The sequence below is a fragment of the Corella eumyota genome, chromosome 1 (genome assembly GCF_963082875.1).
Source record: "Corella eumyota chromosome 1, kaCorEumy4.1, whole genome shotgun sequence".
Classification (NCBI taxonomy): domain Eukaryota; kingdom Metazoa; phylum Chordata; class Ascidiacea; order Phlebobranchia; family Corellidae; genus Corella; species Corella eumyota.
In genome coordinates this window covers 6,004,713-6,030,821 of record NC_137490.1, presented here as the reverse complement: position 1 = coordinate 6,030,821, position 26,109 = coordinate 6,004,713, and the positions used below count along the sequence as shown (strand labels likewise).

General features: G+C 33.0%; 1 protein-coding gene across 3 annotated transcripts in view; it reads left to right on the top strand.

Moving 5' to 3' along the window:
• The window catches only part of LOC145763531 (extracellular matrix organizing protein FRAS1-like), a 54,843-nt gene that overhangs the window by 18,767 nt on the left and 9,967 nt on the right, over positions 1–26,109 (top strand). The window contains exons 3-52 of one of the 3 annotated variants that reach the window (XM_082574992.1): positions 2,646–2,753; positions 2,945–3,037; positions 3,285–3,444; positions 3,561–3,644; positions 3,914–4,032; positions 4,383–4,569; positions 5,069–5,202; positions 5,280–5,484; positions 5,655–5,825; positions 5,910–6,053; positions 6,361–6,498; positions 6,744–6,884; positions 7,222–7,359; positions 7,514–7,678; positions 7,761–8,020; positions 8,143–8,305; positions 8,380–8,535; positions 8,644–8,778; positions 9,202–9,309; positions 9,413–9,577; positions 9,752–9,864; positions 9,994–10,161; positions 10,322–10,530; positions 10,701–10,851; positions 10,930–11,076; positions 11,280–11,437; positions 11,585–11,795; positions 11,915–12,135; positions 12,506–12,697; positions 13,567–13,733; positions 13,908–14,059; positions 14,249–14,359; positions 14,463–14,603; positions 14,705–14,820; positions 15,000–15,159; positions 15,393–15,531; positions 15,700–15,881; positions 15,966–16,191; positions 16,316–16,533; positions 16,634–16,790; positions 16,974–17,156; positions 17,253–17,396; positions 17,503–17,637; positions 17,722–17,846; positions 22,611–22,751; positions 24,168–24,331; positions 24,570–24,654; positions 24,783–24,875; positions 25,275–25,425; positions 25,501–25,667. In XM_082574992.1, the coding sequence (XP_082431118.1) occupies positions 2,646–2,753; positions 2,945–3,037; positions 3,285–3,444; positions 3,561–3,644; positions 3,914–4,032; positions 4,383–4,569; positions 5,069–5,202; positions 5,280–5,484; positions 5,655–5,825; positions 5,910–6,053; positions 6,361–6,498; positions 6,744–6,884; positions 7,222–7,359; positions 7,514–7,678; positions 7,761–8,020; positions 8,143–8,305; positions 8,380–8,535; positions 8,644–8,778; positions 9,202–9,309; positions 9,413–9,577; positions 9,752–9,864; positions 9,994–10,161; positions 10,322–10,530; positions 10,701–10,851; positions 10,930–11,076; positions 11,280–11,437; positions 11,585–11,795; positions 11,915–12,135; positions 12,506–12,697; positions 13,567–13,733; positions 13,908–14,059; positions 14,249–14,359; positions 14,463–14,603; positions 14,705–14,820; positions 15,000–15,159; positions 15,393–15,531; positions 15,700–15,881; positions 15,966–16,191; positions 16,316–16,533; positions 16,634–16,790; positions 16,974–17,156; positions 17,253–17,396; positions 17,503–17,637; positions 17,722–17,846; positions 22,611–22,751; positions 24,168–24,331; positions 24,570–24,654; positions 24,783–24,875; positions 25,275–25,425; positions 25,501–25,667 (7,701 nt within the window). Of the gene's footprint in view, positions 1–2,645; positions 2,754–2,944; positions 3,038–3,284; positions 3,445–3,560; positions 3,645–3,913; positions 4,033–4,382; positions 4,570–5,068; positions 5,203–5,279; positions 5,485–5,654; positions 5,826–5,909; positions 6,054–6,360; positions 6,499–6,743; positions 6,885–7,221; positions 7,360–7,513; positions 7,679–7,760; positions 8,021–8,142; positions 8,306–8,379; positions 8,536–8,643; positions 8,779–9,201; positions 9,310–9,412; positions 9,578–9,751; positions 9,865–9,993; positions 10,162–10,321; positions 10,531–10,700; positions 10,852–10,929; positions 11,077–11,279; positions 11,438–11,584; positions 11,796–11,914; positions 12,136–12,505; positions 12,734–13,566; positions 13,734–13,907; positions 14,060–14,248; positions 14,360–14,462; positions 14,604–14,704; positions 14,821–14,999; positions 15,160–15,392; positions 15,532–15,699; positions 15,882–15,965; positions 16,192–16,315; positions 16,534–16,633; positions 16,791–16,973; positions 17,157–17,252; positions 17,397–17,502; positions 17,638–17,721; positions 17,847–22,610; positions 22,752–24,167; positions 24,332–24,569; positions 24,655–24,782; positions 24,876–25,274; positions 25,426–25,500; positions 25,668–26,109 lie in introns of all 3 variants that reach the window. The other 2 variants (XM_082574991.1, XM_082574993.1) reach the window with 2 other exon arrangements.

Sequence of the window (26,109 nt, the reverse complement as noted above, 5' to 3'; positions counted from 1 at the left end):
GGACAGTGGACTTCTGGTCAAAGTAAACCAACAACGCCTTAAGTTTCAAGTGGCATACGCACTTGTTTAAATATCACTGCGTGTTTGCTGATTTTTGGAAAAATTTTGCTCGGTGCTCGAAAACTGCAGACCCTTCCGGTTTCCGTTTTAAGATTTCGGGCTCGCCTAATTTTTTTAGGCGTGCTTTGATGAGCTGCAACCGACCAAGTGTGGCAAAATACAAGAGTAGGAAACCCCAAGTCAATTTACCGACTTTTATACCTGAAAATGTTGTCGAATTGGTTTGATCGTAATATTAGATGTCAATTAGATTGGCCGAGACATTACTGTTATTAAACATAAAGTTTTTAGGTTTGGTGTCTGGGTTTCATCTCTTATTCAAAAAATCGTCTTAACTTTGAAAAAATAATTAATTTATTTTACAATTAATTAAGGTTGGAAAGGCATTGTGATACCAATGTAATTAAAAATTTATATTTTTCTGTAAATATTAGAATCCTTTTATAACCGTGGGAATTTCTAAAACTATTGTTTTGATACTTCGCATTTTCAAGGCACACGCCAGTGAAAGAAAATGAAAATAAAACCTGAAATTCGCGTGACCTCGCTTGAAATAGTTTTTATTAATCGAAAACTATTGTACCAGGTGCTGTTGTGGTTTAATTGCATTCGGTTTCGACAAACAAGCGGTTTGAAATATTTTATTTTGATTCGGGGTCGTGTTATTTATGTTAAGCAAATTAATCATTGAAATTGGACGCTAAAATAAATGGTGTTTTTATCACAGAATAATTTGCAAAACTTACACAAACTTTTTCTTAAGTATTGCAACTTTTGCAGCCCCTAGTAATCGTTAATTAAAAGTTTTCAAAAATTTAACAACTTCTTCCATAAACTTTCAACTGGGTCAATTAGAAAGAGTTGCAGGTGCAATTTAGGCAAAACACCCCTATTAACGCCCACTTTTTGCTGGTAATTATTTTAAACCCATAATACAATGGTTTTACTGTTGCAAATTTGGGCTATTTTACTGGCCTTAGATATTTTAAGACGCCTTTTCTACTGATTTTCTACATCGCATTCACAAATCCTCTTTTAAAAGGGCTTTAAATTGGGTTAAAACCAAATTTATCAGCGTTGTCTACGGTATTAAGTTGTAGTTTGAACTTGATAGTAATTTCTTTAAAGACATAGCTACCATAGATCGGTTACAGGCCCTGCCCTATACCATAAAACGTGAATTTTGGCCAATATGTATCAAAAACTTTACGCGAATTCGGAAATTTTATTGGCTTATCGAATAAATGATAGCGGAAAATGATAACACATTTATTTATCTGTGACTCGCCCTTTGGAATCGAGCCGCTCGACGAGCGACAAGTTACAGAAAGTGTTCCGAATATTCGGTTAATGTCTCAGATATGTCGGAAATTAAGACATAGATATAAATACCAATTCAATTACATTTTAAAGTAACTTTTCTTATGAGACATTAAACTGTTGTAATGTAAAGAATTAGTAGTTAAAAAGATTACCACAGCGTTTTTAAATTGTTATAACCTTTTCATTTTTTTGATGTGCTATTTTAAAGATCAAACCACTATTTTTGGGTTGATATTTTTCACCGTGGCGTCAGTACACTAATATCGTTATACAACATTTAATCTTTGTCCGCCCACTCAGGTTAGTATGTATTCGTATGTGGATTATGATTCACTAACATGTTTGATCATGACTTTTTCTAAATATAGATTTCATACAAGCTATTTTATTGTTATTTCGTGGGGCTGTATTATGGTCTTCGAGCCATTAGGGGGATATTTATAGCGGGCAGCCTGTCAATCAAGCGCGCTTTCCTATTATGACGTCATAACGTTCGTTTCTAACGACATTCTACACACGCGATACCATTCAAGTCCAACGTTGTGGTAAACCGACGTGGCCCGGTATTGGAATGCGGCAACAAAAGTAAAATAAGTTGAACTTGGTTGTGTTGTTGTTAGTATTGCCGGGGTAACGGCATATCACCTGTTCTTGGGTTTTTCAATATTTCTTTGAATTACTGATGAACCCATAGAAGGTAGATGCGACTGTTTTGTAAACAACGCACCCGAGACCTCAAGTTATTAATTTTCCTTCCTTTATATATATGTTGAAATTGTAGTACGCTTAGTTTAACGTGAATGTTGTTGATCTTGTGGTGTATATACAGCCTATTACACCACGTGGTCGCAGTCTCGAATTTTCTATTTATTTTTATCATTTTGAGGCTCGTACGCTGCTGACCCTTATTTTAGTTGTCATTTATATTGATTAATCGATGTTGTGTTTGCCATAAGCCTGTGATTTAATTTCTTGTTTAGGCTGAAAAGGGGTTGTATTTATAGGGGGTAACCTTTAACACCAGGTGATATTTTGATGTTAAATTGTCCGTGGACTATATATAAACCAAAGTCAATTGCGAGTATTTTTGTAACGTGTTGTTAATGTCGAATTTATGCAATTTTGTGGTATTTTGCTTAAGTCTCCCTGCGTGCAATGGTATATTATAGTCCTTACGGTTGTACATTAGTTTGATGTTCTTAGATTTTGGGATTATTTTTTTTGTCGGTTGTTTTTTTAGAATTTTAAATATTTTTTTACAGAATAATACGATTTGGAAAAAAGACTCGTGCACGCTGTGTTCTTGCAATGGTGACGTCATCAACTGCATTACACGGAAGTGTGTAGATCCACTGTGTGACTCGACAAAGGTAAATTATTATCAGGTCACGTGACATTTTTTGACCAGTTTTATTTATACAAAAATTTTTTTTTAATTTGAATTTAAAATCAAAAAATAATATTCTGTTTGAATAGATGGAGGAATTTTGCTGTATTTATACTTTAACTTAAGTATTTATATTGTTTAAATTTATTTGTGATAATTTACAATTTTTTCCAGGGAGAATCATTAATTTTTCCTGCAAACAAATGTTGCCCAGTATGCACCAAGACATCGAAACGACATTGTGAAAACGAAGGTCAAATTATCGCGGTAAGAATCCAAATGTTTATCCGCTATTCGCCTTTTAGTTTCTTGGAAATAAGCAACATATAATCTTGGCATTATTTCTGCCCAACCCCGCATATTTAGGGTGATATTAGGGATTAGCACAAACCCTAGGCTTAAAATTGTGACATTGGATACCCTGTGTGGCCAACTGGGACTCTAAATTTTAAAAATCTACCCCCAAAAAATAAATAGAAAAGGTGTTCATTTTTGTCGTATTTTAATTGATTAGCATGGCACCTATTGGAAAGGGGACAACTGCACGACGTGTAGCTGTGACGATAGCGCTACCACGTGTTCGAAGGTCGTCTGCGATTCGTTACAATGTGGTTACGGCGAAATTGAAAAGTCAGCGGCCGGAAAATGCTGCCCTATATGTGCCAGCATTGAAAGTAAATTACTAATTATTTCAAAAAATTAATCTAACATTTTTCCGATTTTGTAATATTTTTTCCATTTTTAAAGTATTCTTATTGAAATATTATCTTAAACATTTTATATAATACAGAACCGTGTGATTATGAAGGCCAATCTTATTTTGATGGGGAAATCTGGTCACCTTCAAAATGCGAGCGTGCCCAATGCTCAAAAGGTAAAAGTACAACCATTAACTTGTACTTGTTATCGCAGTTTTAATAAAGAAAGCATTGTATTAAACAGTTAACGGTTTCGCCCATTTCCAATGTAGCTTAGTGGATTATTATAGACGTATTATGTACTGTGTAGGTAACTACAATTATCTCTTAGACGTATTATGTTGTATAGGAAAAGAGATTACCCGTGTGTCTGAAAATTCCTAATTACCTTTTACTTGGCGTATAATAACACCTTTCTTATGCTTTTTATAATAATATGGTTCAGGTGAGGTTATACGTCACATAGCCAGGTGTGACGTCATAGTGTGTGGAGCAGGCGAAACTGCTGTTGTGTTGGAAGACGAGTGTTGCCCAAGTTGTGTTGGGAGGTCATGCGTGCACGAGGTAATGATTTTTATAATTTCTGAATTTTATGCTAAGTGTAAAGTGTTTTATAAAATTTAGGTAATAACAATTAATTTAAATAAGTTATGATTCTATTTGCTTAAAAACTACATACATCTATATATAATAAAGCTTACAGTGACGATAATAATGTGCAATTTATAGCCCTTTAAATTAAATAGAACTGCCATTTGTGGTGAGTGGGTGAATGATTGTGGGCTACTATTAGTTGTAGAATTGTGACCATATAGTGGCAATTATATTCCAAAACGTTGGCCAAGCTATTGAATAACTTGTGTGTATAAATTTAATGACGTCATTTTTGGTTATCCTCTATTTTAATTTACTAGGGTCGTGAATACAACGACAAAGATCAATTTAAAGATGGACCTTGCAGAAGTTGTGTCTGTGAAAATGGAGAGGTTAAATGTACCAACAAGAGATGTATCACAGACGAGATTGACGTGGCTTGTCCGCCTGGCATGACACGTGTCACACGAAGTGATGAGTGCTGCTCGGAATGCGTTTCGTCACACGGTATGTTAAATTAAATCCAAGACTTATTAAATTTAAATCATTTGTTTATATCTTTTAAATTTCGAATTTTAAAGGTTTATTTTTTAATTTAAACAGTTGCAAGACAGTTACTGTTTAGTTAGTTTTAAAGTTCATGGAATTTAAACCGACGAGAATATTAAGCGAGTTGCTTAAATTATTAAAGATAGTAACTATCCGCGTGATGACCATTTTAAAAATATTTTTCTGTGAGTTTATATATTTAAGTCACCTGATTTTTGTACTTATTGCAATTGGCCTTTTCTTTTAAAAATACAGAAAAAATTTTAAGGATAAAGTTGACCTAAACAATTGTTCAAAATTACTGGTTACCTTTTGCCTATCAAAATATTACCCAAAATTATAATTAGCCACGGGTCAATAACTTAATTTAAAATTACACGACAGAAGTGGACGCTAATGTATATGTTGTTGTGTGGGGTCCGCAGTTTAATCTCAAACTTTACCATTTTTATTGTAGAACCATGTGATTACCAGGGCATACGGCATTATCATGGTGATCTATGGAATATTTCACGTTGTGAGGTTGCTCTATGTAACCATGGTAACGTAAGATCAATCGTTCCACAGTGTTCACCTGTAGAGTGCAAATGGGTAAGCTAAAAAAATAAAATTATTTGTTTAAAGAATATAAAATACTTTAACACAAAATTATTGTTGCATGTTATTAGAACGAACGTGAGTCGCATACATCCTGCTGCCCTGAGTGCATACCGGTGACGTCATCGTGTCGTCACAACGGGTTCGAATATCGTCATGGCGACGTGTGGCAGGGGGGAGCTTGTATGAGATGCGAATGTGTGTTCGGGATGACACAGTGTTTCGTGGCTGACTGCCCTGTATGTCCGAGCGACACAGTTTCAGTGAATGTACCAGGTAGCATAAAATAAGAGTTTATATGGTTTTATCAAAAGACCTCCGAAAATTTGCTTGAGTACAGTGCGATTTGATAGCAGTAAGAATTAAACTTAACACCCCAGCTATGCATCTTTTTCAAAATACCATTTAACTTTCTCACAGCAGGACCTTTATTTTTTTCATTTCAGGTGAGTGCTGTCCCGACTGCCAACCAGTCACGTGTCATTCGGATTGTGTCACGTGTTCAGCTCCCGGTTATGCTCACTGCACTTCGTGTAAACCAAATAGGTTTTTGCAGGGGGGTAAATGTGTCAGACGTTGCCTTAAAGGGTATTACCAGGACGGATTATATTGCAAAGGTGAGTTTTTACAACTATTTTGTACAAACCGAATTAGAAAATTCTTATTTTTAAGTTTTTTTTTAATAAAAACATCACTTTTAGCATGCCTTTCCTCTTGCGGCTCATGTACTATGGGTAATTCTCCTTCTGCGTGTACGTCTTGCAGTGACGTCACTTACCTCCAAGAAGGTCAATGCGTAAAGGATTGTGAAGTTGGATATCACAGAGTGGGAAAAACTTGTATAGGTAATTACAAAATAAAACTTTTTATTTGTAGCATGTCGTAAAAGGAAAAAGTAATATAACTTTACATTGCTCGATAAAGCGGTGGCAAAAACAATTTAAATGTATCGGCCAAACACAATTTTTGAGAAAGGAAATAGTTTGCATAATGGCATAACCAAAGCCTAAACTTTAACATTTATAACCCATTAAAAATTTAACTGTGTTAATTGATTAGTCATCAAAATTTGTTACTTGCATGTTAAACTTTAAATTAATTTTAACCAACACTATCACGCCAGCTCACGCTTTGCTACTACTTTGTGTTTAGCCTGTCCGAGGGGTTGCAGTATTTGCTTAAACGGCACGCAGTGCGTACAATGTCAAGACCGAACGCGAGTGCCTCAAGCGGGCACTTGTGTTCAAAGTTGTGGCGAGGGATTTTATTACAGCGACGGCATATGCAAAGGTAGAAAAAAGTATATTATATAAGTTGTGTATGTTTGTTAAGTAAGTATGAAAAATTGGCTGCTAATCATTAAATGCTGTTCGTTTTAAAGACTTGCTGGTGCAAAGTGTTAACTAGTAATAAAAGAATTGAAGTATATTAAAACATTGTTTTTAAAAAAGTTAAACTGGGGGCATAAAATTGGTAACGATAATTTTTTTAATATGTAGTATATTTACTAAATAGTCTAATTTTTAACTGTTAAGCTTGTCATCAATCATGTGCTACATGCAGTATTGGTCCAACCGTTTGTGACACTTGTCCCGTTGGAAGTTTGACCGAGAATGGCCTTTGTGTTAGGCAATGTTCGCCAGGATTTTACCAACTTTCGATTTCAAGATGTTCAGGTACTAAAAAAGTTTTCTGGTCTTTAGAATATTTCTTATTTTAATATTTTATTGCACTTTATAGTTTGAACCCGAGTAACTATTTTTTAATGAAGTTAGTAGATTACGATCACTTCACTATAACAAAATGTTAACATTAAATTTTTAAACGAGTCTAATTGGTTACATTACTTTGTTATCAACTAATTTAGATTACAATCACTACATTAAAGCATGCCAGTACTCTGTGTGCATTTAAAATATACTATGTCCTTGCGTTGTACATATAAGCGGAATTTTAACAGGTTTTTTATGTGCCTTTTTATCGCTCCTACGTGATTACGATCATTTTTTTCAGCATGTCATTCCTCGTGTATGACTTGTACTGGGTCGTTGGCACACCAGTGCTTGACCTGTGGAGATCTTTATCTACTAGATGGACGATGTGTGGTCCGGTGCCCAGGATCTCACTATGCAAATAACGGACGGTGCATCGGTAAGTGATAATTGTCTCCAGGTCGTTAAAAAATTTCATGAGGTCAATTACTAGTCTAAGTTCACGCCAAAGTTCAACAGATGCATCGTGTGGGAACTTAAGTTTTTTCAAATTTTTTAAAAGGTTGTAATAAAAATTTTGCATTTTTTTGAAGCTTGCCACTCGAGCTGTCAATCATGCGACGGAAGCTCCGCCTCTCAATGCTTGACGTGCATGTCACGTGACCACGTTGTCCAGCCAAGTGGGAAAAGTGAAATAAGCGGTGTTTGTAAGGAAAATTGTACCTCAGGATATTTCTTGGAGAACAAATCTTGCAAAAGTAGATTTTTAAATTTTTTTTCTGATTTCTTAATGTGATAACAATAAATATTGTTTATAAAATATTTGTTGAACGTTTACAGGCTGTCATAAATCCTGTTCTGATTGCGATACCTTCGACCACTGCTCTTCCTGCAAACCTACGTCACCACTCTTGGTGATGACGTCACAGCATTCTCAACACTGCGTTTCTAAATCGAGTTGCTCTAAAATGTCGTTATCTGTTGATGGCGTATACTCGTTATGCACGAGCGCGGATCAGATCTCACAATGTTTGGACGAAGGAGAAGTTTTGTACAAGAGGAGTTGTGTAGCTAAATGTCCTAAAAAAACATTTGCAAAAGTAAGTTATTTAAAAATGAGTCACATTTTAACAGATTTTTTTTATTGAAGTTTTGTTGATTTCATTTAAAAGTATTTTTAACAAATATTGTTATGTTAAATTAAACTTTGTTTGTTGTTTAGACAACCAGTTTCGGTCAGTTGTGTCTGGATTGTGACGAAGAATGTGACAGGTGCAACGACTTTAACCAGTGCGTGGCATGTGGCACAGGCACATATCTGTCACTAGTTTCAGGAAAATGTATCACAACTTGTGAGTCAGGTTATTACGCCTCCGAAAACAAAGGTAGATTTATAAAGTTTAAGCGTTTGGGCAAATAAAACTTAAACCAATATTTCTTATATTAAAATTTTTTTTAGGGACTTGTCAAGCTTGCCCTTTGTCATGTGCAACATGCACCACGACCTCTTTATCGCCGCAGCCTGTGTGTACTTCATGTAGTGACGTCAGGGCAGTGTTGCAGATGGGGCAATGTGTATTATATTGTGTTCAGCAATTTTATGAAGACAGACAAAGTATTGAGATTATTATAAATACTAACATAAAATATGATACTAACATTTACATTTAAAATTTGTATCACTATACCAATACAAGAATATTTATATTTTTATTTTTGTTAGATTCTAGCACGCCAGTGTGCAAGGAATGTGATTGGACGTGTTCTAGTTGCCATGGTCCCACGTCACGTGACTGTTTAGAGTGTATGCCTGATTACAAATTGCAAGATGGAATGTGTGTAGAATCGTGTACCGAAGGTTAGTACATATATATTCTATTTAGATTTTGATTAAAATATACGTTTAGTTAAAAGAAATCAAAATTTAGCGTAGGATTCAGGGTAAAGTTTGAAATATTTATTTCGGTCACAAATTAGTCTAATTTTGGGACCAAATTGCGGTTATTTTGGGTTAAGTTACGGTTTGATCGCATGCAGGATCGTTTAGGTGAAATTTAACGCCAACAAGTTATTATTATTTATTTAGCTGTGGTGTTGCGTTATTTTTTGAAGTATAATTTGGGCTTAAGTGCGGTTTTAAATTATAGGGTTGCTATACCTTATTTAGAAATTAATTTTTAACGAGTGAATGTTTTCGTAAAATGTAAAATATTTCTGTAATTTTTTAAAACTTATTTAATTGTAATTTTACCTGTCAAACTTTACTGTACATCTATTACAGGTTATTACCAATCTAGTGATAGTTGTGTTAGATGTACAGATGTGAATTGTGTAAGCTGCAATGGCCCAAGCCATTGCTCGGGGTGCAGAAATTCCTACCATTTATTCGGTAAGTATAAATATCATTTTTTCTTTAACTAAATCAAGTTATAAAGCATAATTTTATAATTTTTATTTTTCGTTATTTAAAAAAAAAATAATTTTTGTTCTAGAAAATAGTTGTTTGTCCTCATGTCCACGTGGTTATTATTCCGACCAATCAAATGGCGAATGTCGCTCATGCTCCGCCCATTGTTTAGAATGCACCAATCCAAACACGTGTTTACAATGCGACTCTTCCAGTTTTCTTATTGAAGACCTGGATCCTTTAAACTCTGGTAAACTAGTTTTAAAAGCTAATAATATCAATAATTTTAAGTAAAATTTATGTTAATTAATTAAAAATGGTTAAATTTGTAATTTTCATCGTAGTATTGTTTTCACTAAACTATTTTAGGATATATATTCAAAGTGAAACTTCTGTTTAAATTTGAACTTTTCTTTCGAATAAGAATTAGATCAACAAACAAGTAGACGAGTAACATCTCAACCTCGTCGTGAAGCATCTTGTATACGTCAGTGTGGGAGGGGTTACTATAGCAACAAGCGCACCAGGCAGTGCGAGGTAGAAAGAAAATACTGAATTCATTTTATTTGTTTTTTTACAAAGTTTTAAACGTTTCAATTCTTAAGTTGTCGGTTATCTATATGTTTATGCTATCATTAAGTATTTTTACTTATTTTTGTTTTGAAGGTAAATCGCCATGCTCCCTTGCTGAACAGTGAAAAGCGCTTATTGGTTGGAATTGGGTCACGTGTTCTTTTGGACGATCTAAGAGTGACCGACAAAGATACCTCAGATGAAAATCTATCTATTAAAATAATAATGGTTCCTGGAAACGGATGGTTGGAAATTAATAACGTAATAATTTCATGTTACTCATTATTTAGGTCGTAAAGGCGATCTTCCTACATCGAAGATAAATGAAAAAAAAATTTTTTTTTAACAAAATTTGCATAATAGTTCTTGGGTGGGGTTGCACTCTGACCTTTAATATATTTTTTTACCATTTATTATTTAGAATCGCTTATCAATTGGAACTAAAATTCCATTCAAGAAAATTCTTACTGGATCGTTATGGTTTGTACATGACCCTACTCAAGGGCGACATGGCGTGGCCACTTTTCAGGCAACGGATCGTCAACTCGAGTCAAATCCGATAACCATAGAAATAACTGCAATATCGACAATTGCTCCTGTCGTCATCAAAAACAAACCAATATTCGTAAAGTAGGTGTAGGGTCGTGATTTTTAAATGCGTTTTTAAAAATGACTAATTATCAAGTTTTCGCAAAAAAAAATTATTTTATAAGTTTAACTTATTACAACAAAATAACTAATTTGACCAACTAAATTTTTTGTCGTTAATTAACTTTAGCCAAATTTTAAAAAATAATTAGGTCTGGAAAATCGGCGAAAATATCTTCCTCCAACTTTGAGGTCCGAGATGACGACAATTCAGATGACGTCACTATCACGATTATTTACCCGCCCAAATTTGGTGACGTAGTCAAACTTCCGAACTACGACGAAACGATTACTTTATTAAAAGTAAATTAATTTTATTTTATTTTTTTGTTAAATATTTTACCCAAACTTAATTTGATAGTTTTAATCATTTTTCGTTAGATTCAAGATTTGAATAATGACGTCATAACGTACGTTTCACATGGCAACATCACTTCAGATGACGTCATTCACGATTCGGTCACTTTTCAAATATTAGATGGGTACCACGTTATAAACAACGTGTTGCAAGTTAACGTTATGCCAAGAGTAAGGGCTTAAAATTTTCAAAGTAATTCAAATGTAAAAAAAATTTCAGTTTATATTTAAAGTTTATTCATGATGTAAAACTTTTATAGTATAACCATGCTAATCAAAGACACAAAATGCCTATTTAAACAACAATTTTGAAAATAGTGGACAAAAATATATTTTTTGAAAAATCTTTTTTTTTATTTTATAATTTATTTTAGGAGAACTCTGGTCCACGGTTAATCAAAAAAGATGGTATTCACGTCCGACGAGGTGGAATGGTTCGAATCACGAATCAACATCTTCAAACCATTGGAACCAACCAGAAAGATAAATCAAAAATCGTTTATGTCATTAGACCCAATAAGGGTCGTAAACGGTAAATGTTCAATGTTAAAAATTTGATTTTATATATTAGCTACAAAATATATTTAAGTTAATTATAACCTCTTTATTTTCTTTTCTTAGTTAGTCTTCATTTTTTTTTTTTATTTTATTAAAATTGTAATTTCAAAATTATTTATAGAGGAGCAGTGGTCGTAATGTTGCTCCAAGATTCGCCTCCTCCGAATCAGTTCGGGATCAGCATGGAAGAGTGGATGAGTAGCAGGAAAGGGATGTATCTTTCTCCTCCGATGATCAGGTTTTCCCAACGGGATGTGGATCAGGAGGTGATCTGGTATCGGGATTTCTCTGAAGATGATGAAGAAGACGAAATTGAAGCTTTCGAATTTGAGGTAAGTGACGTCATTACAAAATACGACGTCACTACAAAAATATTTTATTGACATTTTTTAAAGTTGATTAAAAATCAAAATTTTGTTTTAAGTAATGTTATGACGTCATTATTACGTAGGTATATGATGAAACCAATAACCCATCTGAGCCAATCGCAAGCGACGAGTTTCGAATCCACGTGGTCCGGGACAACGTCGAATCCCCTCGCTTGTCACGTGGCATGACGTCATCACCAGAAATGTCAGCGATCGAGGGTGAAGTAACTATATTACATAATGGATATCTCCACTACACTGACGAAGACACGCCGGATAGAAATCTGATTTTCAACGTCACAAGGTAAATCTTTTTATTGGTGTAGTTTGTAATAATTTTTTAAGCACGCACTAATTGGTAAGGTCGACTTTACAAGCTAAAAAAATAGAGTAAAATTCGTTACTTCGACATAGTCTCAAGTTGACTTTAGCAATTTGAAAAGTTATAAATTATAATTGCCTGATAATTAAGCTGCTAATTAAGTGTCGGCTCATCTGGAGTTTATTTTATTTTTAACCCAACAACAATACAGCATGAAAGCAGTGGGTATCAAACTCACAACTTTATGTAGTAAAGCCAAGTGTTTTGACCACGCTGCTGGTATAAGCTACGTTAGGCCTACGTTATCTGTGTACCACGAACCTTACTTAAATTAATTAATTTCACTTTACAGACCACTTTCTGTGACTTTTGGGACCTTGGAACACGCGGACAGGCCACACGTCCCGATCACCGTTTTTACGCAAGCCGACGTCGACGCAAACAAGATCGTCTATCGGCCTCCTATCGGGGGAATCCCCAGCGTTTTGTTCGAGCAAGGAAGATTGTACGAGAGTGAGGAGGACTTGGACGGTGGAGGGATTAAGTATGGCCCCTATCAGGCTCTAACTGATACTGCTAGGTACTACCAGTACTAACCAATCATTAATCATCTTTTACTAATCTCAGTAATTTATTCTTTTAATTATATTTAAACTGTGGTTATTAAGTAAAAAATGTAAATATCACACAGTTTATGTTTTAAAGTGCTGGCAGGTTGGTGTAGTGGTCAAAACTCTAATCCCCCTACATGAGGTCTTAAGTTCGATTCCCACCGCCTTCACGCTGCAGCGCCCTTGTGTAAGGCGCTATAAACGGTATGAACTCATGCTAAGCCAACATTCTCAGCAGCTTAATTATCAGCAATGATAATGTATACTATCTTAAACTGCCAAAGGCAACTTAAAACTTGGTTAAAGTAACTGATTCACTCCATGTTTTGGTCGTGAAGTCGACCTTTTTATATCGGGGATAAATATATATATACAAGAAAAAGGTACTCTTAAATTTTTTTTTTTAAATTGTAACATTTCGAATTTCTTTCCGAATATTGTTTCTCTTGATGGAAAGTTATGTAAGTTTCTGCACCAACACCGCATGTTGAAGACGTTAATTAACAACCACTCGCATTTTCTCATTACACGTGATTAGTTAATAATATTTCAATCGAAAAATTTTAATATCTAAATGTTAACACCTATTGCAATTTTGCTAAACGACAAAATTTGAATCTATTAACGTTTGATTTTGCATTGTGTGAGATTATATGGGTTTTCACAATTACATATTTAAAGCATCTATATAATTCATATACTACTGGTCTGTACCGTATAAGCTTTAGTTACTACCTTTTAAACTATAAATAAATCCACACATTAGGGTTAAACTACAATAAATATATCATTTTTTAAATAGTAATGGAAGCCCTCGTATGGAGTTTGAATATCAGGTTTCGGATGGAGAACATACTTTACCGCCAGTCAACTTCACAATTCAACTTGTTTCCGGTCACACATCTCCTCCTGTTTTTGTAACTCTTAACCCAACACTAGATGTCGCACAAGGACACTTATCCGTAATTGGTAAGTTCAAAATTAGAAAAATGCGTTTTTGATTATTGAGTTCTTGGTTCGATATATATAAAAGCATAAACATTGTTAAAGTTTAATTTTAAATATAATAGTTAATATATACATGGTGGGCATAGTGTGCTTGCTCATCATGTTCAGAATTTAGATTTCAAAATTTGATTTTAGGCGAAGCCCAATTAGCTGTGCGTGACCCTGACACATCGTCACGTGATCTTATATTCACACTGGTTAAATCACCTCGTTACGGGACCTTGGTTAGAAATGATGACGGTACACGGATGATTTTGGCAGAAGGAGACGCTTTTACTTACTCAGATGTAAAATATATTTTAAGATTTTAACTTTAGTTTCTTGCATATCTTGGATTAAAAAATTACACGAATTTTAATGTGAAAAGGCCTTGGGTTACCAAGTTAATGAATAAAAATTATTATCATAACTCACAAAAATTAAAAAATACGGTAAACTGTCATATTAACTATTTTTAATTTATTCTAAAAATTTAGGTTCAAAGTGATTCTTTAACATATATCCATGAAGGCGATGAAGAAAATAGTGCTGATCAAATCCAAATTAGTGTCACAGATCTTACCAATACAGTTACAACAGTTATACAGGTATACCTCGCTTAGTTATTTTTTATGTTTCATAATATATTTACTTTAGTTTCTGTTATTAACAAATATGTTGTCATTTTTTATTACTGAAAATATCTTCTAGGTTAATGTTTATCAAACTGAGAACACAGGCCCTTCCCCAGATCCCGATACGGAGCTCTCATTGGTTGTTCCAGAAGCAAGCGAGACTATTTTGTCACGTGAGAATCTGGCCTACGTAGATGGTGACGTCACGGACAACAAGGTTAGCAAAACATTCTTTTTTTCGATTTGGTTAAATAGTTAGGCATAAAATATAAATTTGTACAAACTAATTTGCTTAAGTTACTTTTGTTTTACTTTTAGATAATTTACTTGCTGCTATCAGAACCAACAAACGGTTTGCTTGAAAGTGAATTAAGTGGTCCAATTATTCCAGGGGTTACTTTTACACAAGAAGATATTAACGAGGAACTAATAAGGTTTATATTTACATTTTATGAAGAAAACATTTTATCATTTTCAACTTTATAACTTTTCTAGAAATAAGTAGAATATTTGTATTTTATTTCAACTAACTTTAAATTGCTTTTTTTTAAACATTTTAAAACAATTTTATAGAAATATGTTTTAAGTCAGATTTTTATATGTTTTATCACAGATTTCATAGCAGTGGTAGCTCTGGTAAAACGTTGCACGACACCGTTCGCTTTACAGTCGACAGTGGAAACGGACGTACTTTGGAAGATCAAACATTGTCAATAACCATTACCCCATCTCAACTTTATCCCCCCACAGTGTCGGTAGGGGGTGAATTGGTAGTAAGTAATTGTCTATTATGTTTGTGTGTTAAGTTAAAAAGTTGTGGTGAAATAGATTATACATACAAAGTTAAAGAAAGTAGAGGTCACAAATCTCAATTATTTTAAATAACTATTTTTTTAATTCAATATGCATTCAAAATAGTTTTTCTAAATGCAAGTAACAATTAGGCATTTTATTGTTATTATTTAATTGCTAAACCACTTGTTACCGTTTGTATTGCTTTTTATAGGTTACTGCCAACCAAGCTCAAGCTATGATAACGCCTGGTGAAATAATTGCAACTGATCAAGACACTCCGAAATATGATTTGATCATCAACGTTGTTGAAAACACAAAATACGGGGAGCTTATCAATACGTTAGATGCAGGCAAGCTTTAAATACTAACTTCATTTTATTAGACAACTGTTTTCAATTACACTTTACCTGAAATTAACTTATCTAATATTAAAAATTATTGAATAAAAAACTGCGGTATAATTTTAAAAATACATAAATCTGTTTTTAACTTGATTTCTGTCTTATTTTTTATTGTAGAACAAAACGAAGCTCGTGAGGGCGAAGACGTATGGTTTAGCATGCAAGATATTCTGGACGGAGGAATTTATTACGTTCCGCGTGATAGCGCTGTTGGGCATAAAACTAGAGATTATTTTACGTTTGTGGTGACCGACGGACATTCTTTGTCGCCAGTATACAGGCTTAACATTACAATCGAGGTACATATACATAGATTTATCGTATATAGAATTCTTATTACAATTCTTGGATAAATTTAATGATACATTAATACATCAATGCAGCCTTCCGATAACAAACAACCAGTCCTGCACACCGCTACTGTTGTTTGCCAAAATGGACACGCTATTATAATTAAGAACGGGTCACTCGTTGTCATTGACCCCGACACGTCGAGTAGTGACCTTGTTTTTACTGTGACATCACAATTGAGATATGGAAAGTTGGTGAAGCTGGCGATGGGCGTTCCACATGGAATGGAAAACGGATGGAAAATAGGAACCATGAAAAGTACGAAAATTATTTTTAATTTTTTAAATCTTATCTCTTAGAATAAAGTTCGGTTTGCGACTAAATTAAATGGCTAAGCAATGTAGATACATAAAGAAATACTCAAATTATTTTAATATTGTAGGAAATATGGGACCAGGGATGGGAATGAAATCCAAACAAGAAACTGAGCTAAGAGTCGGAGCAACTTTCACCTACCAAGATGTTCTGGATCATAAAATCTGTTATGAAACTCAAATAGACGAAGAAGTTGACATTATACCCACTAGGGGGCGACGTGACACGCTTGGTTTTACTTTGAGTGACGGGTCTCACAACAAAAAGGGAGAATTGGAATTTGATGTAATTTTGGGGAATTTTTTTTTTTTATATTTGGGATGTTAACTAAATTAAAAATTTAAAAAATGACAAATTAAAAAAATTTACACAAAGTCTTTTTTAGGTTGAACCTGATCCGGAAGATGTTGTTCTTCGTCATCTTACTCCTCCAGTCTACGAGGAACTAATGGAAGAAGATGAACTAGACAGGGATGAGTTAATGGGAGGGGATGATTACGATTATGAGGTTGAGGTGAACACTGGAATCACAGTGGAAAAAGGTAAACAAAATTTAAATAAAAAAATAAAAATTATTTTGTAAAAAAGGAAAAAATTCCTGGAATAAAAGTTAAAATTAATAAAAAATTATGGGTAAAATAAAACGAAAAAAATTAACAATTTGTGTATGAATTTCAATTTTTATTATTAAAGTTTAAAATTATTTTACAATTTTTTTCTTAAAGGTTCTTCTACAATTATCACATCTGAGCAACTGCTTGTGCGCTCGACTATGTCCGATCACGTGGCTTCTTACGTCGTCACCAGAGATCCAAATGTAGGCCAACTTCAATATGCAAATGAAGATGGAATTATCAATCTAACAGCAGAAGGAGAAAACGAATTTACTCAAGACGAAATTGATAACGGTTTGTGAAAAATAATGCCACTATTTTAAAAAAATAATTTTCTTGCATTTTTTGAAAAAAAATAGAGTTTAATTTTTGTTACTTTTATGTTGCTAGGGTATATCAGATATGTCCACCCGGTGGCGCAAGGGGGCGGTGACGTATTTTTCATGTTTGACGTCATTGGTGGCATGGTCGATCTTAGATTCAATATTCGGGTCAACGATGACAACGTACCTCCAAGAATTATTACTAACGAAGGTAATTTTTTTATTTTTTAAATTCAGTTGTGCCAATTTTCTGTTATATAATTTTGAGCTGATTTTTTTTTGTGAAAATGTAATTTTTTTCTTCCTTTTTTCTGTAGGCCTTGAAATTAAAGAGGGGGGTCATAAAAAGATAACAACACGGCAGTTGTCTGCAACCGACGAGTCTGGAAGAATTCATTATGACATCACAGTTCCACCGAAACTTGGAAGATTGGAATTCACCGATCAACCTGGTAAAAACAAATAAATTAAATTTTAGAATATTTTTTGTTTTTAAGGATATTGTTTAATTATGTAATAACTTCGTTTTTTCTCAGGTTTTTCAATTTCCGGGTTCACCCAGGATGACCTCATATCCGGGACAGTTCAATATGTGCACACTAGTGACACCGAGCGGACGGAAGACGAGTTTACGTTCTCACTTACGGACGAAACCAATTCGGTGAGTTCTCTATTTAATGTTACTAGTTTTTTATTCAAAAACACGCAAAAGTTTTGAGCTAAAAAAGTTTGTACTTGTACATGGTAAAAATAATTGTGGGCATTAATTCACATTTATAGTTTTTCAAATTAACAATTTATTCTTTAGCTACGCAACGTTACATATTAATAAGTCATTTTATTATTTTTTTATTACAAAAATAAACATTTTTGAGAATCCATAAACGACGATATAGTCGTCTTTTGACACTCAAGACGCGTCGTTTTGCATGAATACCTGCGAACAAAGGGTTCTTGTCAGGTAACAATGGCCCATTAAAGCCAATAGATATTTAAGGTGTCCAATTTCAACTTGACTCCAGTTTTAATTTACTCGATTTTCGACTTTGAAAGATAAAAATCGGATTAGCAACATTTTTAGACATAAGCTTTGTTTAAAAATTAACTTGATTTATGCCTTTGTTAATTTGACAATAAACAGTCCATGTATCAAACCTAAAACCTATTAAGCTAGGTAATAATAAAATTGTCGTGTAAATTGAAATCAAAAAAAAATGGAGACTCGAACCTGAACGAACCGAAAACCCCTTTTTTGTTACGCCACTTTTAAAATTACTTTGGCGTGCGACCATCATTATAACGCAGCACAACATGTTTATGGTTAACAGTCAGTAAGTAAAATATAGAATATTATTTATTGTTTAATTTGAAATGTATTCTTATTTTGATATAAGGATAAGAAATGCGTTGTATTATATACTAACCTGTTGATAAAGTAGAGGGGTGTGTTATAAATAGTTACATCTCATTTTTGTATGGGTTAGTGGATTTTATATTATAGTTAACAAATTAAACTTATTAGTTTCCGCAAAAATTATGTTCAGGTAGACGAATTTCAATAAAAATTATTTGTCAAATATCGTTTTTTTAAAAGCAGGTTAAACTTCTGGATGACGGAGTAAAATTCAGTTTGCGACAGTTTTAATGAATTTAATTTACTTCGCTGTTATTTTCGACGGGAGTCAGACGATTTTTTTCGGCGAAGGCGACGCTAGTTTCCGGGCCTTTTATTAAATACCCAGCAAAGCAATAAGCCGTGTGCTTTATACGCTAATTTATATCTATTAAAAAAATTATTAAGACTAGCTGTATTGAAAGTTTCAGAAAGCATAGATGGACAAATTTTTCCTGAAAACTGTTTTAAAAATATAATCAGGTTCACAGTTTTGGAATGTTAAGTTTGCTAACCTATAAAATGTATTGTACGAGACGATGTTGACTTAGACCACTAGCCAATCATTTGGCGGCCTAACCATTATTAGCCTGTTAGTTGTGGTAGTCGACAACTATTGTACTCCGGAAAACCACGTAAAATAACAGAATAAAGAAAGCAAATGTTTGTTTTGGGATCGCTATCTAATTTGCGGCACCGAGAATGTAATTTGTGGGCCAAGTTATGTTTTAAAAGGGCAGTTTGTCATTTATTTTGTTAGAAACAGACATTTTGCTATAAAACTGTTATGTTAGCCAGACGTAGAGTTATTACGTTTAAATAAATATATGCTTAGATTATTTTAAAAGATTTTTAATATAACTGTTCGAATTTAAAGCATATATAAATTATGATCTAATTTGTAGATATATATTTTGTTTGGCTTTAAATTGAGATCGAGTCAGAACAGTCAGTAAGTTCGTGCGAGTTTCAAAGCATTGCGTGCGTATAAACTTGACGTGATGTTTTAACGCCACTTGTCGTGTGTTTGTAGTCATTTTATTTTGAAGTGGCAAGGTTAAAAAATGTTTTGGGTGTGGGTTTGAAAAAAAGTAAAGCGTTAATTTGGTAGTTTTAGTCAGATGTCGTATATTAAGTCAACAAAAACGGCTTAAATTGGTATTTTTGGCATTACAACTTACAGTTTTTTAGGTTGGTGCAGAAAACAATTTTATTTATTTTTTTTGCCCAAAACCCGTTTTAGGCATGTTTAAGTAAGGCCAGGCACTATGTCATATATACGCTCGAGTGCTGGCCAATGGTGCTTTAAACTCTGGGCTCGTGTATCTCAAGTTGGGTGTGTTTAAAAATCTACTTTCGACCGGTACTTATTTAACCACTTGTGTAGATATGTGGTTTCCTTTATAAAAGTGTTATATCTATAAGTTAAGAAAGTTAACCGTCCTAGGGGATACTATTGTCAAGATCATTGTTTATCGTTTTTATAGTAGGCACCCACAAAAATTTCAGTAAGACAAGCAAGGTTATTTAATTCGAAACTTTTTCGTGTATCGGTTTCCCGTCTATGTTTTTGTTATTTTTGCTCATTTTGGAAAACAGGTGTTAGAAATAATAGGTAATGGTAGAATCAGTTTTTCAGTAGGTTTTATATTTATCGAGGTATTGCTATCCGTTTTCGTTTCGTTTGATAAAAAATGATGCACAATTGTTATCTGCTACCTAACCCAAATTAGCCTGGAATAGTCGGCCATGCATTTTATTTAAGACCCAATTATAGGATTAGATGTGATTATAATGACCTACTTTGTAAATTTGCTTAAATTAAAGCATTTAAAAACGTAAAAGTACGTCAGCAATATTTTATTTTAAAAAGAAAAATTAAATAATACGTTATTTGAGTATTGCGGTAGATTAAATAACTTTAAACTTTGATATATCGACTGTTTAGAAGGGTTAACAAAATGTTAAGACCAAATTAAGTGAAGTATGTAGATCAAGTATGTAGGTAATTACATTTAAGGTCTGCTTTAGTGCAATTGATACTATATTACTTAGTTTTAAATGTGATTAATTGTTAAGTTCTTGAATATTTTCGCTTGCTTGTCGACTAATTTGGAAGTAACCTTGCTCTAACTTTCGACTGTTTTGATTGAGGTTTGACCTCGCTTAGAGCTTAAGTACGTGTGATCCGATTTTCAATTTAAAACCAAAATATATAGGCGTCAATTGTCAGTTTGGGTAGGCTAAAACTATTTAATTTAGTACCTTCAAATGTAAAATTTTAAAATAGAAAACAAAATTAAGGGATAATATTAAATAAGGCATACTGACATTGCAAAAGCACTGCTATATTACCAATTTAATTCACATATAATATGCCTCTTTCTTGATAAATTTCGCGCTATTTTTATCGCCTATGCGCCCTTAAAACTAAACAACGCGTTGTCTGCAAGTTTTAAAACCACACACATACTATACTGCGTTCACCGCGCCACAATACCGGCCAAATGTCATGTATTTAGTGTGGTCTCCTGCGTTTTGTCGCGTTAACTCGCGATATAACCATATGGATACAATCAGGCCAATAAGATAAAGTTTGATTGGCAGCCTTGGACCTAGGCCATTTGTTGAACTGCTTTTGATAGTAAGATAGTGAAAAGAACTTTAAAAATAAATGTAAAAATCGGTAAAACAAGTCGATAGCCTTGCTGTTTGTTAAAGGAATACGTTTTAAAGTTGCACAGATTTTATCTTGGTAGCTAGGATCGATTAATTTTACAGCTATAAAGCTAAACCAAGTAAAACAGTGCAAACACAGTACAGGTGTAACCTAGTTTGTGACAGATTTGTGACAGATTTGAAAACAGGCATTAAATTTTCGGTAAAATGTTTTATCAGTATTGTTTGATTTTACGGTTTTACCTACTGCGATCAAAGCGCTTGCAATTTTTGTTTAATTTGTCGGATTTTCAGTACCGGCAGTCGTTTTTTGTTTCCATGTTTACCCTTTAATTTTGGTATTATTTTAACCTATTTTCTAGCGATTACATATGATTGCGTTTTGTATGCATAGTCGGCGACGTCCTTTAGAAATTTCACCGATTATGGAAATGGGTTTATTTATACGAAATAGCCAAAAAATCAGCAGAATACTTAAAAGCTAATTAATTTTATATTTAAAATCCAGGTTAAGGTGTAGCTTTAGGTTTTTTGCTTTCTTGTTATACGGCAACGCACGTCGTCTTAGGCGCCCTGGCATTTTGTGACGTCATTTGATTGACGTGTTGCTTAGCAGGGCATGACGTCATCACAAGAAAGGCCATAACATAACGTTTACCTATTGGCAAACGTTTGGAATATAAGTTACGGTTATTTATTTTTTAATCAGCAGAAACTATGCATTTGTTGTCACCAAAACATTTTTTTATATTACTGGTAAGTTTTTTAAAATGATTTTTTTTTTATTTTATTTTTTTTTTTAATTTTGTAAAAAAGTTTTAAAATTCTTTTTAGCTAGATCAAAATGTCATTTTGTTAATATTCTTTGGGTAGGCTAAGGTTGACTAAAAAACGCATCATATTACAGATATGTACTTGAAACATATCTATTTTTAATAAAAATTTATACAAAAGGTATATTCTTCAATTAAATAAAAATTAAAGTATAGTTTATAAACAATGCGTTATGTAAGTTTTTTTTATTGTGATGTTATTGGTAGTTTTTTTTTGCTAGTAAACGCGAAGTGTCTTATAAGGTCCGGTCTGTAATAAATTTACAGCGTAAAATTGTGTCTGTGTAAACAAGTAAAATCTAGCAGACTAGAAATTGCCCAATTTTGTTAAAATAACACGACCAAATTTATTTTGCTAGTAATTTAATGTAATTTGAACAGCACTGTCATTTCAGTTCATGTGCTTTAAACATTATAAAGAAGTTTGTTATTTGGGCTACAGCAATTTCTAAAAAGCGTGTTTTTGTAAGTAATTATAAGCTTCCCAATTTGAAAATTTAATTTTTATTTTTTGTTGCAGATTATTCAAACGTTCTACATCACGGTGTTACCAGTTGACAATTCTCTACCAGTTTTGGAGAACAAGGGAATTAGGGTCCAGGAGGGAGTAAGAAAAACCATCACCGAATTTGAATTGAAAGCTACTGACAAGGACACCAGCGTAAGTCGTTTTTAGTTTTATCCTCACATTCGTAACAACCCACGGCTTCATTCAAACAAAATTTATGATAAGAAATTTTGCGCTCAAATTTATGTTAACAACAAAACATTAGTATACTGAAGGCCGCTAAGAGTTAAATATGTTACTTAAATAAAAACGTTGACCTATTTTTGGCCATAATTGAATGTTTTTTGTGCGTTAAGCCGTCTTGAAGTCTGGCTAGGTTATTGACTTGCCTTTGGACATGTATTGTTCGATTAATCTCGTGTAAGTAAACTTTATTATGACAGAATGTTGAATATAATGTTGTTTTTGAACATAGGAATAATGCCGCATGGTTTATAAACCGTTTCTATTCTGCTATCAACTACCAAAAATCTAGGTGGTCCAATATTTAATTTTTTAAATTTAAATTTGTTTTCCAAAAAATGTATATCTAAATTTCTTGCTAAAACAATTTTGGGTTTATGTTAAGTTAACAGACTGCCGTCCTAAGTTAAACAAAGGATTTACCCAAAGATACCTGCAGTGTTGTTATTAATGCCTTTTATATCCCCTTGGCTTTAACCTAGCAAAGTTGTTTTAAAATTAATCCCCGAAACCGAATTTAAAGTGGGATAACTGCTATTCGTTTATTGTAAGCCTAGTAGGAGTATACCAGGGTTAACTTAATATTGCCTAACAGATATCTGGCCCATTCGGTATTTGGTTAAGTGGACTGTACATTTTCAAAGTTACATAGATTACGTTATCAATTTAGAATACTTGACCCATGATTGAGTGTCAAACTTTTGCCTACAATTTTTGCCAAATTGCTTAAAATTGTTCTAGTTACGTAAAATAAAGGGTTGTAATAGTTGTTGTACTTTGCCATTTTCGTTTTTTTTAAATTAGAGTTTTAAGTCCAATGTTTTTACGAAAGTACAAATGTAGCAGTCTTTTATTTTACTAAGTACACACTTTGCTATTAACGATCAAGGCCTAATTGACTTTGAGTAAATAACTGTGTTTGAACTAATGTAATTAATCGCCCGCTTTAACAAAGAATTTGCTAGTTACCAACAACACTTTGACAAGTAAAAGGGTTAATTTGCGCAATCATATGCATTAGCCTACTTCAAAGATACTTCATACCAAAAATGCTAATATTTCCTTTTTGGATGTTTATGTTTTAAAATAACCATGAAACTGTAAAAGTGCGCTACATGCCATTTAAGATATATATTATCTTTTTTTTTGGCAACATTACAAAGAATATTGAATTGTAGGTGACTGTTTAACTTTGTTTATAGTGGAATGTAAACCAGGCAAATTTAATTTCATTGTCGAGTTTCTTATTTTAAACTAAACAAGATACATATATTTAAAATTGTATTAAAATGACTAAAATTTAAATTTCCTATTTAAACTTTTTAGGCTGATCACATTGCATTCAGGATCGTAGAATCGCCACAGCATGGCACTGTTGAGCGTACGGCAACAGGCAAACGTCACGTACCAGTGACGTCATTTACTATGAATGATATTTATGAAGGAAAAATAAGTTACAATCATGATGGAACAAATTCGTTGACAGATCTGTAAGTTTTTGTTTATGTCACCAAGTCTCTTTTATGATTTGTTGATATAGGTTTAAATACGGCTCGCAGAGTTACATAGGCAAATTAGGAATGTATACTAAAAATTTGACCAAATTTTATAATGCCCAGTCATTAAATATTTTAATTTACATTTATTTTTACACTGTGTTATTCAGATGAAGTAAGTGTTTTTGTTTAAAATGCCTATGAAAAATTAACATCTGTGTTATTCATTTAGTTTTACCTTCACTGTATCAGATGGCACCAACAACGAGTTTTTAATTTCAGAAGAAGAAAATATTACACCAACCACAGCAGCTCAGGTGAATATAAAACATTATTTCAGTTTATGTTCCAAATTACTCTGTGTTTAATTTGGATTAAGCTTATTCTAATGACTTTATTTATCAAAGAGTAGTGTATTAATAATTCTATTATTTTAAATGTTTAGATTTTTACAATCCAAGTTGTGCCAGTTGATGATGGCACACCAAGAATTATTACAAACCTTGGTCTGAACCATCTTGAATATATGGACGATAAGGTAACAATCAAATATTCACCTTAAATTTTTAAAATTAGCTCTTATTTTGAAACTTGTACAATATAAATCTTTGCCTTTGTATTTTTTTTATTCCTTTATGTCAGTTTGCTATAATCTGCCGGTAGTTAGGCCTAAGGCTGTAAGAAATTCATTTAATTCAATATCGTCTTGACCTCAAAGTTTAAGTGATTTAAAAAATAGGAAACAAAACGTCACCTTTATCCGGAACAAATTTAATTCACATAATAAGAGTATCTATGTCATTTTAATGTTGATGTAGCTGTGATATCTATTATAAAGTATGTCCTCAATTATCCACTTTTCTATGTCTAACAACCTACACTAATATCAGAAATAAAACTAGGTGAATTTTTATTATTTTTCATCACGTGATTATAGGCCATGAATGTCATCACGAAGCGTTCGCTTCTCACGGAGGATCCAGACACGACATCAGATATGATCATTTACAGCGTGACGTCATTACCAAGACACGGTCGCCTGGAATCGAACCTGAACGCGGGGACAGCAATCCAGACATTTACACAAGGTAATATACTTAAAAATTAATAAAAATGTCACAGTAAAATTAGCATGAAATTATAACTTTTTTTTATTTTTTTAGCTGACATTAATCTCGGCGTGATTCGTTACGTGTTGAATAACGTCACAAGCGAGGTGACACGTGACTCGTTCATGTTCACGGTTCGTGATTCTCTTCCAAACGTTGTTACCGGAAACACTTTCAACATCCGATGGAGCGTAATATCTTTCGACAAAACAAACTACACGGTATTTTTTTTTTTATATTTTACGAATAACAACTATTGCAAATTAAACCCAGCAATTAATGGTTTAATGATGCGTTTGGGAAAAGCGATTTTTGATTCCACGTTTTATATATGAGATTTTATTATTGTATGGGTCCACAAACGTAAAGTATTGTCAACTAGTAACTTAAGGTCAGGATAAACAAGCTTAAAACTTAAATATATAATATTTGTTGGTGGCTTAAACATACTTGATTGTGTAAAAAGTGTGAAATAATTTTATCCATCAAACTTATAAAAAAATTATATAAACACATTTTTAATTTTCGCTTACTGTTAGATGTTTAAAATGGATTTGTTTTGTTCAAAATCTGGTGAGTCAGAAAATAAATATTTGGTTTAAAAACTACATTTACGACAACTCAACTATATAATATTTTTTTTATTTGAGATTACTTATGCGC